This window comes from Taeniopygia guttata, chromosome 34 (assembly GCF_048771995.1).
Source record: "Taeniopygia guttata chromosome 34, bTaeGut7.mat, whole genome shotgun sequence".
Lineage (NCBI taxonomy): Eukaryota > Metazoa > Chordata > Aves > Passeriformes > Estrildidae > Taeniopygia > Taeniopygia guttata.
This window is the reverse complement of record NC_133059.1, coordinates 2932754-2947163: the sequence shown is the minus strand read 5'-3', so window position 1 is coordinate 2947163 and position 14410 is coordinate 2932754. Positions and strand designations below refer to the sequence as shown.

The following is a 14410-nucleotide window of genomic DNA, read 5'->3' as shown; positions in this document are numbered from 1 at the left end:
GGGATTTGGGATTGGGATTTGGGATTTGGGGTTTGGGGTTTGGGATTTGGGGTTTGGGGTTTGGGATTTGGGGTTTGGGGTTTGGGATTTGGGGTTTGGGGTTTGGGGTTTGGGGTTTGGGATTGATCCCGAGTGCCAACCGGGATTCCGGCCCGGAGACGGCGGCGACTGCCTCGGTGAGGGATTTGGGATTTGGGATTTGGGATTTGGGATTGGGATTTGGGATTTGGGATTTGGGGTTTGGGGTTTGGGATTTGGGATTTGGGATTTGGGGTTTGGGGTTTGGGGGATTTGGGGTTTGGGATTTGGGATTTGGGGTTTGGGATTTGGGGTTTGGGGTTTGGGGTTTGGGGTTTGGGGTTTGGGGTTTGGGATTTGGGGTTTGGGGTTTGGGGTTTGGAGGATTTGGGGTTTGGGATTTGGGATTTGGGGTTTGGGGTTTGGGGTTTGGGATTTGGGATTGATGGACAGATGGACACAGGGATGGACAGATGGACACGGGGATGGACACGGGGATGGACAGATGGACACGGGGATGGAAAGATGGACACAGGATGGACACGGGGATGGACACAGGGATGGACACGGGGATGGACAGATGGACAGATGGACACAGGATGGACACAGGGATGGACACGGGGATGGACACAGGGATGGACACGGGGATGGACAGATGGACACAGGGATGGACAGATGGACAGAGATGGACATGAGGATGGACAGATGGACACAGTGATGGACACAGGGATGGACACGGGGATGGACAGATGGACACGGGGATGGACAGATGGACACTGGGATGGACAGAGATGGACACTGGGATGGACAGATGGACACAGGGATGGACACAGGGATGGACACAGGGATGGACACAGGGATGGACACAGGGATGGACATGGAGATGGACAGATGGACACGGGGATGGACACAGGGATGGACACTGGGATGGACAGATGGACACGGGGATGGACAGATGGACACAGGGATGGACACGGGGATGGACACAGGGATGGACAGATGGACACAGGGATGGACACGGGGATGGACAGATGGACACGGGGATGGACAGATGGACACAAGGATGGACAGATGGACACGGGGATGGACACGGGGATGGACACGGGGATGGACACGGGGATGGACACAGGGATGGACACGGGGATGGACAGATGGACACAGGGATGGACAGATGGACACTGGGATGGACAGATGGACACTGGGACAGGGATGGACACAGGGATGGACAGATGGACACAGAGATGGACAGATGGACAGAGATGGACACGGGGATGGACAGATGGACACAGGGATGGACACGGGGATGGACAGATGGACACTGGATGGACAGATGGACACTGGATGGACAGATGGACACAGGGACAGAGATGGACACGGGGATGGACAGATGGACACAGGGATGGACACGGGGATGGACACGGGGATGGACTCAGGGATGGACACCGAGATGGACAGGTGGACACAGGGATGGACACGGGGATGGACAGATGGACACAGGGATGGACACAGGGATGGACACGGGGATGGACAGATGGACACGGGGATGGACACGGGGATGGACATGGGGATGGACAGATGGACACGGGGATGGACAGAGGGATGGACAGATGGACACGGGGATGGACACTGGGATGGACAGATGGACACAGGGATGGACAAAGGGATGGACACGGGGATGGACACGGGGATGGACACATGGATGGACACAGGGATGGACACGGGGATGGACAGATGGACACTGGGATGGACACGGGGATGGACAGATGGACACGGGGATGGACAGATGGACACAGGGATGGACACAGGATGGACACAGGGATGGACACAGGGATGGACACGGGGATGGACAGATGGACACGGGGATGGACATGGGGATGGACATGAGGATGGACAGATGGACACAGGGATGGACATGGGGATGGACATGGGGATGGACAGATGGACACGGGGATGGACAGATGGACACAGGGATGGACACAGGGATGGACAGATGGACACAGGGACAGAGATGGACACTGGGATGGACAGATGGACAAAGGGATGGACACAGGGATGGACAGATGGACACGGGATGGACACAGGGATGGACACATGGATGGACAGATGGACACGGGGATGGACAGATGGACACAGGGATGGACATGGGGATGGACACGGGGATGGACACAGATGGACACAGGATGGACACGGGGATGGACACAGGGATGGACAGATGGACACAGGGATGGACACGGGGATGGACACGGGGATGGACACAGGGATGGACACGGGGATGGACAGATGGACACGGGGATGGACACGGGGATGGACAGATGGACACTGGGATGGACACGGGGATGGACAGATGGACAAAGGGATGGACACGGGGATGGACACAGGGATGGACAGATGGACACAGGGATGGACACAGGGATGGACAGATGGACACGGGGATGGACAGATGGACACATGGATGGACACAGGGATGGACAGATGGACACTGGGATGGACAGATGGACACGGGGATGGACACGGGGATGGACACGGGGATGGACACAGGGATGGACACGGGGATGGACAGATGGACACAGGGATGGACACAGGGATGGACAGAGATGGACACGGGGATGGACATGGGGATGGACATGAGGATGGACAGATGGACACTGGGATGGACAGATGGACACGGGGATGGACAGATGGACACGGGGATGGACACAGGGATGGACACAGGGATGGACACAGGGATGGACACAGGGATGGACAGATGGACAAAGGGATGGACACGGGGATGGACAGATGGACACAGGATGGACACAGGGATGGACACGGGGATGGACAGATGGACACGGGGATGGACAGATGGACAGAGATGGACACAGGGACAGAGATGGACATGAGGATGGACAGATGGACACAGGGATGGACAGAGATGGACACTGGGATGGACAGATGGACAGATGGACATGGGGATGGACAGATGGACACTGGGATGGACAGATGGACAGATGGACATGAGGATGGACAGATGGACACTGGGATGGACAGATGGACATGAGGATGGACAGATGGACACGGGGATGGACACAGGGATGGACACAGGGATGGACAGATGGACACTGGGATGGACACAGGGATGGACACGGGGATGGACACTGGGATGGACACAGGGATGGACACAGGGATGGACAGATGGACACGGGGATGGACATGAGGATGGACACAGGGATGGACACGGGGATGGACACGGGGATGGACACTGGGATGGACAGATGGACACGGGGATGGACAGAAGGACACGGGGATGGACATGGGGATGGACACAGGGACAGAGATGGACACTGGGATGGACAGATGGACATGGGGATGGACATGGGGATGGACAGAGATGGACACAGGATGGACAGATGGACACAGTGATGGACACGAGGACACGAGGACCAGGCTGATGACCCAGAGGGACAAAGTCCATCCCGTGGGTGGCCGAGAACCTCAGGGATGTCCCCAACCTCTGGTCCCACCTGGTGGCAGACGTGGACGAGTGCTCCAACGGGACCTTGTGCGGCGCCCACGCCACGTGCCGCAACCTGCCCGGCTCCTTCCAGTGCGCCTGCGAGCCCGGCTACGAGACCGCCCGGCACGGCCACCACTGCGTGGGTACGGCCACCGGGCTTGGGGACACGGCCACCAACCCTGGGGACACCCAAATGCCACCTTGGGGACACCCAAATCCCACCCAAATCCCAAATTTCCACCCCAAATCCCGAATTTCTACCCCATCCCAATCCCTGCCACCCCGGCTACGAGACCGCCCGGCACGGCCACCACTGCGTGGGTACGGCCACCAACCCTGGGGACATCCAAATGCCACCTTGGGGACATCCAAATCCCATCCCTGTGTCCCCATTTCCACCCCAAATCCCGAATTTTTACCCCATCCTGATCCCTGTGACCCCGGCTACGAGACCGCCCGGCACGGCCACCACTGCGTGGGTACGGCCACCAACCTTGGGGACATCCAAATGCCACCTTGGGGACACCCAAATGCCATCCCTGTGTCCCCATTTCCATCCCCGTGTCACCATTCCCATGTCCCCATGTCCCCATCCCATGTCCCCATCCCATGTCCCCATGTCCCCATGTCCCCATGTCCCCATGTCCCCATGTCCCCATCCCATGTCCCCATGTCCCCATTTCCATGTCCTCATCCCATGTCCCCATTCCATGTCCCCATGTCCCCATGTCCCCATCCCGTGTCCCCATTCCCACCCCAAATCCCAAATTCCAAACCCCAAATCCCGAATCTGCCAAATCCCAAATCCCCAACTCCAAATCCCAAACTCCGGGGCCTTGGGGACACGGCCACCCACCTTGGGGACACCCAAATGCCACCTTGGGGACACCCAAATGCCACCCCCGTGTCCCCATTCCCACCCCAAATCCCGAATTTCCACCCCATCCCAATCGCTGCCACCCTGGCTACGAGACCGCCCGGCACGGCCACCACTGCGTGGGTACGGCCACCAACCTTGGGGACATCCAAATGCCACCTTGGGGACACCCAAATGCCACCCTGGGGACACCCCGATCCCATCCCCGTGTCCCCAATCCCATCCCCGTGTCCCCATTCCCACCCCAAATCCTGAATTCCCATCCCAAATCCCGAATTTCTACCCCATCCCAATCCCTGCCACCCCGGCTACGAGACCGCCCGGCACGGCCACCACTGCGTGGGTACGGCCACCGACCTTGGGGACATCCAAATGTCACCCCCGTGTCCCCATTCCCACCCCAAATCCCAAATTCCCATCCCTGTGTCACCATTTCCACCCCAAATCCCGAATTTCCATCCCATCCCAATCCTGTCACCCCGGCTACGAGACCGCCCGGCACGGCCACCACTGCGTGGGTACGGCCACCAACCTTGGGGACATCCAAATGTCACCCTGGGGACACCCAAATGCCACCCCCGTGTCCCCATTCCCACCCCAAATACCGAATTCCCACCCCAAACCCCAAATTCCCAATCCCAAATTCCCCAATCTCAAATTCCCCCAACCCCAAACCCCAAATCTGCCAAATCCCAAATCCCAACTCCAAATCCCAAACTCCAGGGCCTTGGGGACACGGCCACCCACCCTGGGGACATCCAAATGCCACCCTGGGGACACCCAAATGCCACCCCCGTGTCCCCATTCCCACCCCAAATCCCAAATTTCCACCCCAAATCCCGAATTTCCAACCCCAAACCCCAAAATGCCAAATCCCCAAATCCCCAACTCCAAATCCCAAACTCCGGGGCCTTGGGGACACGGCCACCCACCTTGGGGACACCCAAATCCCACCTTGGGGACACCCAAATGCCACCTTGGGGACACCCAAATGCCACCCCCGTGTCCCAAATCCCACCCCAAACCCCAAACCCCAAACCCCAAACCGCAAAAAAACCCCAAATCCCCCAAACCCCAAACCCCAAACCCCAAACCCCAAACCCCAAACCCCAAACCCCAAATCCCAAACCCCAAACCCCAAACCCCAAACCCCAGACCCCAAACCCCAAATCCCAAACCCCAAACCCCAAACCCCAAACCCCAAACCCCAAATCCCAAATCCCAAATCCCAAACCCCAAACCCCAAACCCCAAACCCCACACCCCAAACCCCAAACCCCAAAAAAACCCCAAATCCCCCAAATCCCAAACCCCAAACCCCAAACCCCAAACCCCAAATCCCAAACCCCAAACCCCAAACCCCAAACCCCAAATACCCCAAACCCCAAACCCCAAACCCCAAACCCCAAATACCCCAAACCCCAAACCCCAAACCCCAAAAAAACCCCAAATCCCCCAAACCCCAAAAAAACCCCAAATCCCCCAAACCCCAAACCCCAAACCCCAAACCCCAAACCCCAAACCCCAAATCCCAAACCCCAAATCCCAAACCCCAAACCCCATAAATCCCAAACCCCACACCCCAAACCCCAAACCCCAAACCCCAAACCCCAAATCCCCCAAACCCCAACCCCCAAATCCCAAACCCCAAACCCCAACCCCCAAATCCCAAACCCCAAACCCCAAACCCCAAACCCCAAACCCCAAACCCCAAACCCCAAATCCCAAACCCCAAACCCCAAACCCCAAACCCCAAATCCCCCAAACCCCAAATCCCAAATCCCCCAAACCCCAAACCCCAAACCCCAAACCCCAAACCCCAAATCCCAAACCCAAACCCCAAACCCCAAACCCCAAACCCCAAATCCCAAACCCCAAACCCCAAACCCCAAACCCCAAACCCCAAACCCCAAATCCCCCAAACCCCAAACCCCAAATCCCAAACCCCAAATCCCCCAAACCCCAAACCCCAAATCCCAAACCCCAAACCCAAACCCCAAATCCCAAACCCCAAATCCCAAACCCCAAACCCCAAATCCCAAACCCCAAACCCCAAATCCCAAACCCCAAACCCCAAACCCCAAACCCCAAACCCAAACCCCAAATCCCCCAAACCCCAAACCCCAAACCCCAAACCCCAAATCCCCCAAACCCCAAACCCCAAACCCCAAACCCCAAACCCCAAACCCCAAATCCCCCAAACCCCAAATCCCAAACCCCAAACCCCAAATCCCAAACCCCAAACCCCAAACCCCAAACCCCAAACCCCAAACCCCAAAAAAACCCCAAATCCCCCAAACCCCAAACCCCAAACCCCAAACCCCAAACCCCAAACCCCAAAAAAACCCCATAAATCCCAAACCCCACAGATGTGGACGAGTGTGGGACCCTCCCGGGGCTCTGTGGGGCGGAGCGCTGTGAAAACGTCGCCGGTTCCTTTTTGTGCCTCTGTCGCGATTCCCGACAGGAATTCGATCCCGTCCGGGGCCGCTGCGGGACCCCCGCGACCCCACAGACACCCCAAATCCTACAGCGACCCCAAATCCCGCCCCAAATATTCCAAATTCCCCCAAATATCGACCAAATCCCACCCGAAATTCCCCCAAATATCGACCAAATACCCCCAAATATCGACCAAATCCCACCCCAAATACCCCAAATCCACCAGAACCCCCCAAATCCCCCCCAAATCCCACCCCAATTACCCCAAATCCGACTCCAAATCCCACCCCAAATACCCCAAATGCCCCCAAATATCGACCAAATCCCACCCCAAATACCCCAAATCAGCCCCCAAGACCCACAAATTCCCCCCCAAATACCCGAAATTCCCCCAAATCCCCACCAAATCCCACCCCAAATACCCCCAAATATCGACCAAATCCCACCCCAAATACCCCAAATCAGACCCCAAGACCCCCAAATCAGACCCCAAAGCAGACCCCAAACACCCCAAATCGGACCCCAAACACCCCAAATCCACCAAAACCCCCAAACCAGACCCCAAATCCCACCCCAAATACCCCAAATCGGACCCCAAGACCCACAAATTCCCCCCCAAATACCCCAAATCATCCCCCAAACCAGACCCCAAATACCCCAAATTCCACCCCAAATACCCCAAATCCCACCCCAAATACCCCAAATCAGCCCCCAAAACCCCCAAATCAGACCCCAAAACCCCCAAATCGGACCCCAAAACAGACCCCAAATACCCCAAATCCCACCCCAAATACCCCAAATCATCCCCCAAATACCCCAAATTGGACCCCAAAACCCCCAAATTGGACCCCAAAACCCCCAAATCCCACCCCAAATACCCCAAATCAGACCTCAAAACCCCCAAATCGGACCCCAACCCCCCCAAATCCCACCCCAAATCCCCCAAATTGGACCCCAAATCCCCCAAATTGGACCCGAAACACCCCAAATCGGACCCCAAAACCCCCAAATCCCACCCCAAACCCCACCGGGGGATTTTGGGGTCTCCTCGTGTTTCAGTCGGGCCTGTGGGGTCATGGCCCCCAACGTCACCCACCCGCAGTGCTGCTGCACCCTTGGGTGGGCCTGGGGGGCTGAGTGCCCCGGGGTGCCCTGCCCCACACCTGGCACAGGTGAGAGACACCCCAAAAAGTTTTGGGACCCCTGGGATACCCCAAAAACTTTTGGGGTGGGATTTGGGGGGGATTTGGGGTGATTGGGGTGGATTTGGGGGGGATTTGGGGTGGATTTGGGGGGATTTGGGGGGGATTTTGGGGGGATTTGGGGGGATTTGGGGGGGCTGAGTGCCCCGGGGTGCTCTGCCCCACACCTGGCACAGGTAAAGGACACCCCAAAAAGTTTTGGGGTGCGGTTTGGGGGGGATTTGGGGTGGATTTTGGGGATTTGGGTGGATTTGGGGTGGATTTGGGGGGATTTGGGGGGATTTGGGGAATTGGGGGGAATTTGGGGTGGATTTGGGGTGGATTTAGGGGGGCTGAGTGCCCCGGGGTGCTCTGCCCCACACCTGGCACAGGTAAAGGACACCCCAAAAAGTTTTGGGGTGCGGTTTGGGGGGGATTTTGGGGTAGATTTGGGGGATTTTGAGTGGATTTGGGGGGCATTTGGGGCGGATTTGGGGGGATTTGGGGCGGATTTGGGGGGATTTGGGGGGGATTTGGGGCGGATTTGGGGGGGATTTGGGGTGGATTTGGGGGGGATTTGGGGGATTTGGGGTGGGATTTGGGGGGGATTTGGGGGGATTTGGGGTGGATTTGGGGGGGCTGAGTGCCCCGGGGTGCCCTGCCCCACACCTGGCACAGGTAAAGGACACCCCAAAAACTTTTGGGGTGGGGTTTGGGACCCCTGGGATACCCCAAAACCTTTGGGGTGGGATTTGGGGGGGATTTGGGGTGATTTGGGGGGATTTTGGGGGGGTTTAGGGTGGATTTGGGGGGGATTTGGGGTGGGATTTAGGGTGGATTTGGGGTGGATTTCAGGGGGATTTTGGGGTAGAATTTGGGGTGGATTTGGGGTGGATTTGGGGCGGATTTGGGGGGGTTTGGGGGGATTTGGGGTGGATTTGGGGGGATTTGGGGGGGCTGAGTGCCCCGGGGTGCTCTGCCCCACACCTGGCACAGGTAAAGGACACCCCAAAAAGTTTTGGGGTGCGGTTTGGGGGGGATTTTGGGGTAGATTTGGGGGATTTGGGGTGGATTTGGGGGGCATTTGGGGGGGATTTGGGGGGATTTGGGGGGATTTGGGGTGGATTTAGGGGGGCTGAGTGCCCCGGGGTGCTCTGCCCCACACCTGGCACAGGTGAGGGACACCCCAAAAAGTTTTGGGGTGGGGTTTGGGGTTTATTTGGGGTGGGATTTGGGGGGGATTTGGGGTGGATTTTGGGCAGATTTGGGGTGGATTTGGGGTGGGATTTGGGGTGGGATTTGGGGTGGATTTGGGGTTGATTTTTAGGGGGATTTGGGGGGATTTGGGGTGGGATTTGGGGGGATTTGGGGTGGATTTGGGGTGGGATTTGGGGTTGGATTTTGGGGTAAATTTGGAGTGAATTTGGGGTGGGATTTGGGGTGGATTTGGGGCAGAATTTGGGTCGGATTTTGGGGGTTATTTGCGGTGAATTTGGGGTCGATTGGGGGTGGATTTGGGGTAGATTTGGGGTGGGATTTTGGGTTGGTTTGGGGCGGATTTGGGGCGGATTTGGGGCAGATTTGGGGTGGATTTGGGGTGGGATTTTGGGGTAAATTTGGGGGGATTTGGGGTGGGGTTTGGGGTCCATTTGGGGGGGATTTGGGGTGAATTTAGGGTGGGATTTGGGGGGGATTTGGGGGGATTTGGGGTGGGATTTGGGGTGGATTTGGGGTGGATTTGGGGGGATTTGGGGCGGATTTGGGGTGGGATTTGGGGTGGATTTTGGGGGTGGATTTGGGGTGGATTTGGGGGGATTTGGGGGGGATTTGGGGTGGTATTTGGGGGGGATTTGGGGTGGATTTGGGGTGGGATTTGGGGTGGGATTTGGGGTGAATTTGGGGTGGATTTGGGGTGGATTTGGGGGGGCTGAGTGCCCCGGGGTGCTCTGCCCCACACCTGGCACAGGTCAGGGACACCCCAAAAAGTTTTGGGACCCCTGGGATACCCCAAAAACCTTTGGGGTGGGATTTGGGGTGGGATTTGGGGTGGATTTTGGGGGGATTTGGGGGGGATTTGGGAGGGATTTGGGGGGGATTTGGGGGGGCTGAGTGCCCCGGGGTGCTCTGCCCCACACCTGGCACAGGTAAAGGACACCCCAAAAAGTTTTGGGGTGGGGTTTGGGGGGGATTTTGGGTGGATTTGGGGGAAATTGGGGGGGATTTGGGAGGATTTTGGGGGGATTTGGGGGATTTTGGGGGGATTTGGGGCGGATTTGGGGTTGATTTGGGGTGGATTTGGGGTGGGATTTGGGGTGGATTTGGGGAGATTTGGGGTCGATTTGGGGTGGGATTTGGGGGGATTTGGGGTGGATTTGGGGTGGGATTTGGGGTGGATTTGGGGGGGATTTGGGGGGGATTTGGGGGGAATTTGGGGTGGGATTTGGGGCGAATTTGGGGTGGATTTGGGGTTTATTTTGGGTGGGATTTGGGGTGGGATTTGGGGTGGGATTTGGGGGGGATTTGGGGGGGATTTGGGGCGGATTTTTGGGGGGATTTGGGGTTTTTTTGGGGGGGGGATTTGGGGTAAATTTGGGGTGAATTTGGGGTGGATTTGGGGTTTATTTTTAGGTGGATTTGGGTTGGATTTTTGGGGGGATTTGGGGTTTTTTTTGGGTGTTTTTGGGGGTAAATTTGGGGGGATTTGTGGTGGGTGTCCCCCACAGAATTTTGGGGTCGGATTTTGGGGGGGATTTGGGGTGAATTTGGGGTCGATTGGGGGTGGATTTGGGGTTGATTTTTAGGTGGATTTGGGTTGGATTTTTGGGGGAATTGGGGTTTTTTTCGGTGTATTTGGGGTCAATTTGGGTGGATTTGGGTTGGGCATCCCCCACAGAATTTTGGGGTCGGGATTTTGGGGTCCCCACAGAATTTTGGGGTCCCTGACCCCCCAAATTCCCCTCCCCCCCAGAGGCTCATCGGGCCCTGTGCCCCCACGGGCCCGGACGCGCCCCCGAGACCCCCGAGGGCCCCCCAAAAGGTGAGACCCCCCCCGGGGGGGGATTTTGGGGGGTCCCTGGGGGGGTCCCCGTGATTTTGGGGTGTCACTGTCACTTTGGGGGTGTCTCTGTCACTTTGGGGGTGTCACTGTCACTTTTGGTGTCCCCCTGTGATTTTTGGGGTATCTCTGTGATTTTGGGGGTGTCACTGTCACTTTTGGGGTGTCATTGTCACTTTGGGGTCCCCCTGTGATTTTGGGGGTCCCCCCGTGATTTTGGGGGTGTCTTTGTCACTTTTGGGGTGTCTTTGGCACTTTGGGGGTCCCCCCGAGATTTTGGGGTGTCACTGTCACTTTTGGGGTGTCACTGTCCCTTTGGGGGTGTCACTGTCACTTTTGGGGTGTCTCTGTCACTTTGGGGGTGTCTCTGTGATTTTGGGGGTGTCTCTGTCACTTTGGGGGTCCCTCTGTCACTTTTGGGGTGTCACTGTCACTTTTGGGGTGTCTCTGTCACTTTTGGGGTGTCACTGTCACTTTTGGGGTGTCTCTGTCACTTTTGGGGTCCCCCTGTGATTTTGGGGGTGTCTCTGTCACTTTTGGGGTGTCACTGTCACTTTGGGGGTGTCATTGTCATTTTGGGGGTGTCTCTGTCACTTTGGGGTGTCACTGTCACTTTGGGGGTGTCTCTGTCACTTTTGGGGTGTCATTGTCACTTTTGGGGTGTCTCTGTGACTTTGGGGGTGTCACTGTCACTTTGGGGGTGTCCCTGTGACTTTGGGGGGTTCTCTGTGATTTTGGGGGTGTCTCTGTGATTTTGGGGGTGTCACTGTCACTTTGGGGTGTCTCTGTCACTTTGGGGGTGTCACTGTCACTTTGGGGTGTCTCTGTCACTTTGGGGGTGTCACTGTCACTTTGGGGGTGTCATTGTCACTTTGGGGGTGTCACTGTCACTTTTGGGGGTGTCATTGTCACTTTTGGGGGTGTCATTGTCACTTTGGGGGTCCCCCTGTGATTTTGGGGGTGTCCCTCTCATTTTGGGGGTGTCTCTGTGATTTTTGGGGTGTCACTGTCACTTTGGGGGTGTCGCTGTCACTTTTGGGGTGTCACTGTCACTTTGGGGGTGTCACTGTCACTTTTGGGGTGTCACTGTCACTTTGGGGGTGTCTCTGTCACTTTTGGGGTGTCTCTGTCACTTTGGGGGTGTCACTGTCACTTTGGGGGTGTCTCTGTCACTTTTGGGGTGTCATTGTCACTTTGGGGGTGTCACTGTCACTTTGGGGGTCCCCCTGTGATTTTGGGGGTCCCCGCGATTTTTGGGGGTGTCCCTCTCATTTTGGGGTCCCCCCGTGATTTTGGGGGTGTTCCTGTGATTTTGGGGGGTCTCTGTGATTTTTGGGGTGTCTCTGTCACTTTGGGGGTGTCATTGTCACTTTTGGGGTGTCACTTTGATTTTGGGGGTGTCATTGTCACTTTTGGGGTGTCTCTGTGATTTTTGGGGTGTCCCTGTCACTTTTGGGGTGTCTCTGTGATTTTGGGGGCCCCCCTGTGATTTTGGGGGTCCCCGAGATTTTTTGGGGTGTCCCTCTCATTTTGGGGGGTCCCCGTGATTTTGGGGGTGTCTCTGACACTTTGGGGGTGTCTCTGTCACTTTGGGGGTGTCACTGTCACTTTGGGGGTCCCCCTGTGATTTTGGGGGTGTCCCTCTCATTTTGGGGTGTCTCTGTGATTTTGGGGGTCCCCCTGTGATTTTGGGGTCCCCCCCGTGATTTTGGGGGTCCCCCTGTGATTTTGGGGTCCCCCCTGTGATTTTGGGGTCCCCTGTGATTTTTTGGGGTCCCCCTGTGATTTTTGGGGTCCCCCCTGTGATTTTGGGGGTGTCTCTGTGATTTTGGGGTGTCACTGTCACTTTTGGGGTCCCCCTGTGATTTTGGGGGTTCCCCTGTCACTTTTGGGGGGGGTCTCTGTGATTTTTGGGGTCCCCCCTGTGATTTTGGGGGGGTCTCTGTGATTTTTGGGGTCCCCCTGTGATTTTGGGGGTGTCTCTGTCACTTTGGGGGGGTCCCTGTGACTCTGTGGGCCCCCCCATAATTTTGGGGTGTCTCTGGAATTTCGGGGTGCCCCCCTGATTTTGGGGTGCCCCCCAGGGGTGGATGAGTGCTCCCTGTTCGCCCCCGCGCTCTGTCGGGGGGGGCTCTGTGTCACTTTGGGGGTGTCGCTGTCACTTTGGGGGTGTCATTGTCACTTTGGGGTGTCATTGTCACTTTTGGGGTGTCACTCTCATTTTGGGGGGTCTCTGTCACTTTTGGGGGTCCCTCTGTCACTTTGGGGGTCCCTGCAATTTTTGGGGTCCCCCCTGTGATTTTGGGGGGTCCCCGTGATTTTGGGGTGTCTCTGTCAGTTTTGGGGTGTCACTGTCACTTTGGGGGCGTCACTGTCACTTTCGGGGTGTCTCTGTGATTTTGGGGGTCCCCCTGTGATTTTGGGGGTCCCCCTGTGATTTTGGGGGTCCCCCCGTGATTTTGGGGGTGTCTTTGTCACTTTTGGGGTGTCTCTGTGATTTTGGGGGTCCCCCTGTGATTTTGGGGTGTCACTGTCACTTTGGGGGTGTCCCTGTCACTTTGGGGGGGTCCCTGTGACTTTGGGGGGGTCCCTGTGACTTTGGGGGTTTCTCTGGGATTTCGGGGTGCCCCCCCTGATTTTGGGGTGTCATTGGAATTTTGGGGTGCCCCCCAGATGTGGATGAGTGCTCCCTGTTCGCTCTGTCGGGGGGGGCTCTGTGTCACTTTGGGGGTGTCATTGTCACTTTGGGGGTGTCCCTGTGACTTTGGGGGTGTCCCTGTGACTTTGGGGGTTTCTCTGTGATTTTGGGGGGGTCTCTGGGATTTTGGGGTGCCCCCCTGATTTTGGGGTGCCCCCCAGGGGTGGACGAGTGCTCCCTGTTCGCTCTGCCGGGGGGGGCTCTGTGTCACTTTGGGGGTGTCCCTGTCACTTTGGGGGGGTCCCTGTGACTTTGGGGGGGTCCCTGTGACTTTGGGGGTTTCTCTGGGATTTTGGGGTGTCCCCCCTGATTTTGGGGTGCCCCCCTGATTTTGGGGTGCCCCCCAGGGGTGGATGAGTGCTCCCTGTTCGCCCCCGCGCTCTGTCGGGGGGGCTCTGTGTCACTTTGGGGGGGTCCCTGTCACTTTGGGGGGGTCCCTGTGACTTTGGGGGTGTCTCTGGGATTTTGGGGTGCCCCCCCTGATTTTGGGGTGCCCCCCTGATTTTGGGGTGCCCCCCAGGGGTGGATGAGTGCTCCCTGTTCGCCCCCGCGCTCTGCCGGGGGGGGCTCTGTGTCACTTTGGGGGGGTCCCTGTGACTTTGGGGGGGTCCCTGTGACTTTGGGGGGGTCTCTGGGATTTTGGGGTG

At 57.3% G+C, this 14410-nt stretch overlaps 1 protein-coding gene across 1 annotated transcript in view; it reads left to right on the top strand.

Moving 5' to 3' along the window:
- Window positions 1–14410, top strand: part of LTBP4 (latent transforming growth factor beta binding protein 4) — a 92720-nt gene that overhangs the window by 52839 nt on the left and 25471 nt on the right. The window contains exons 17-20 of the mRNA XM_072920882.1: window positions 3529–3654; window positions 6757–7004; window positions 7515–8001; window positions 10979–11047. Of these exons, the coding sequence (XP_072776983.1) occupies window positions 3529–3654; window positions 6757–7004; window positions 7515–8001; window positions 10979–11047 (930 nt within the window). The remainder of the gene's footprint in view (window positions 1–3528; window positions 3655–6756; window positions 7005–7514; window positions 8002–10978; window positions 11048–14410) is intronic.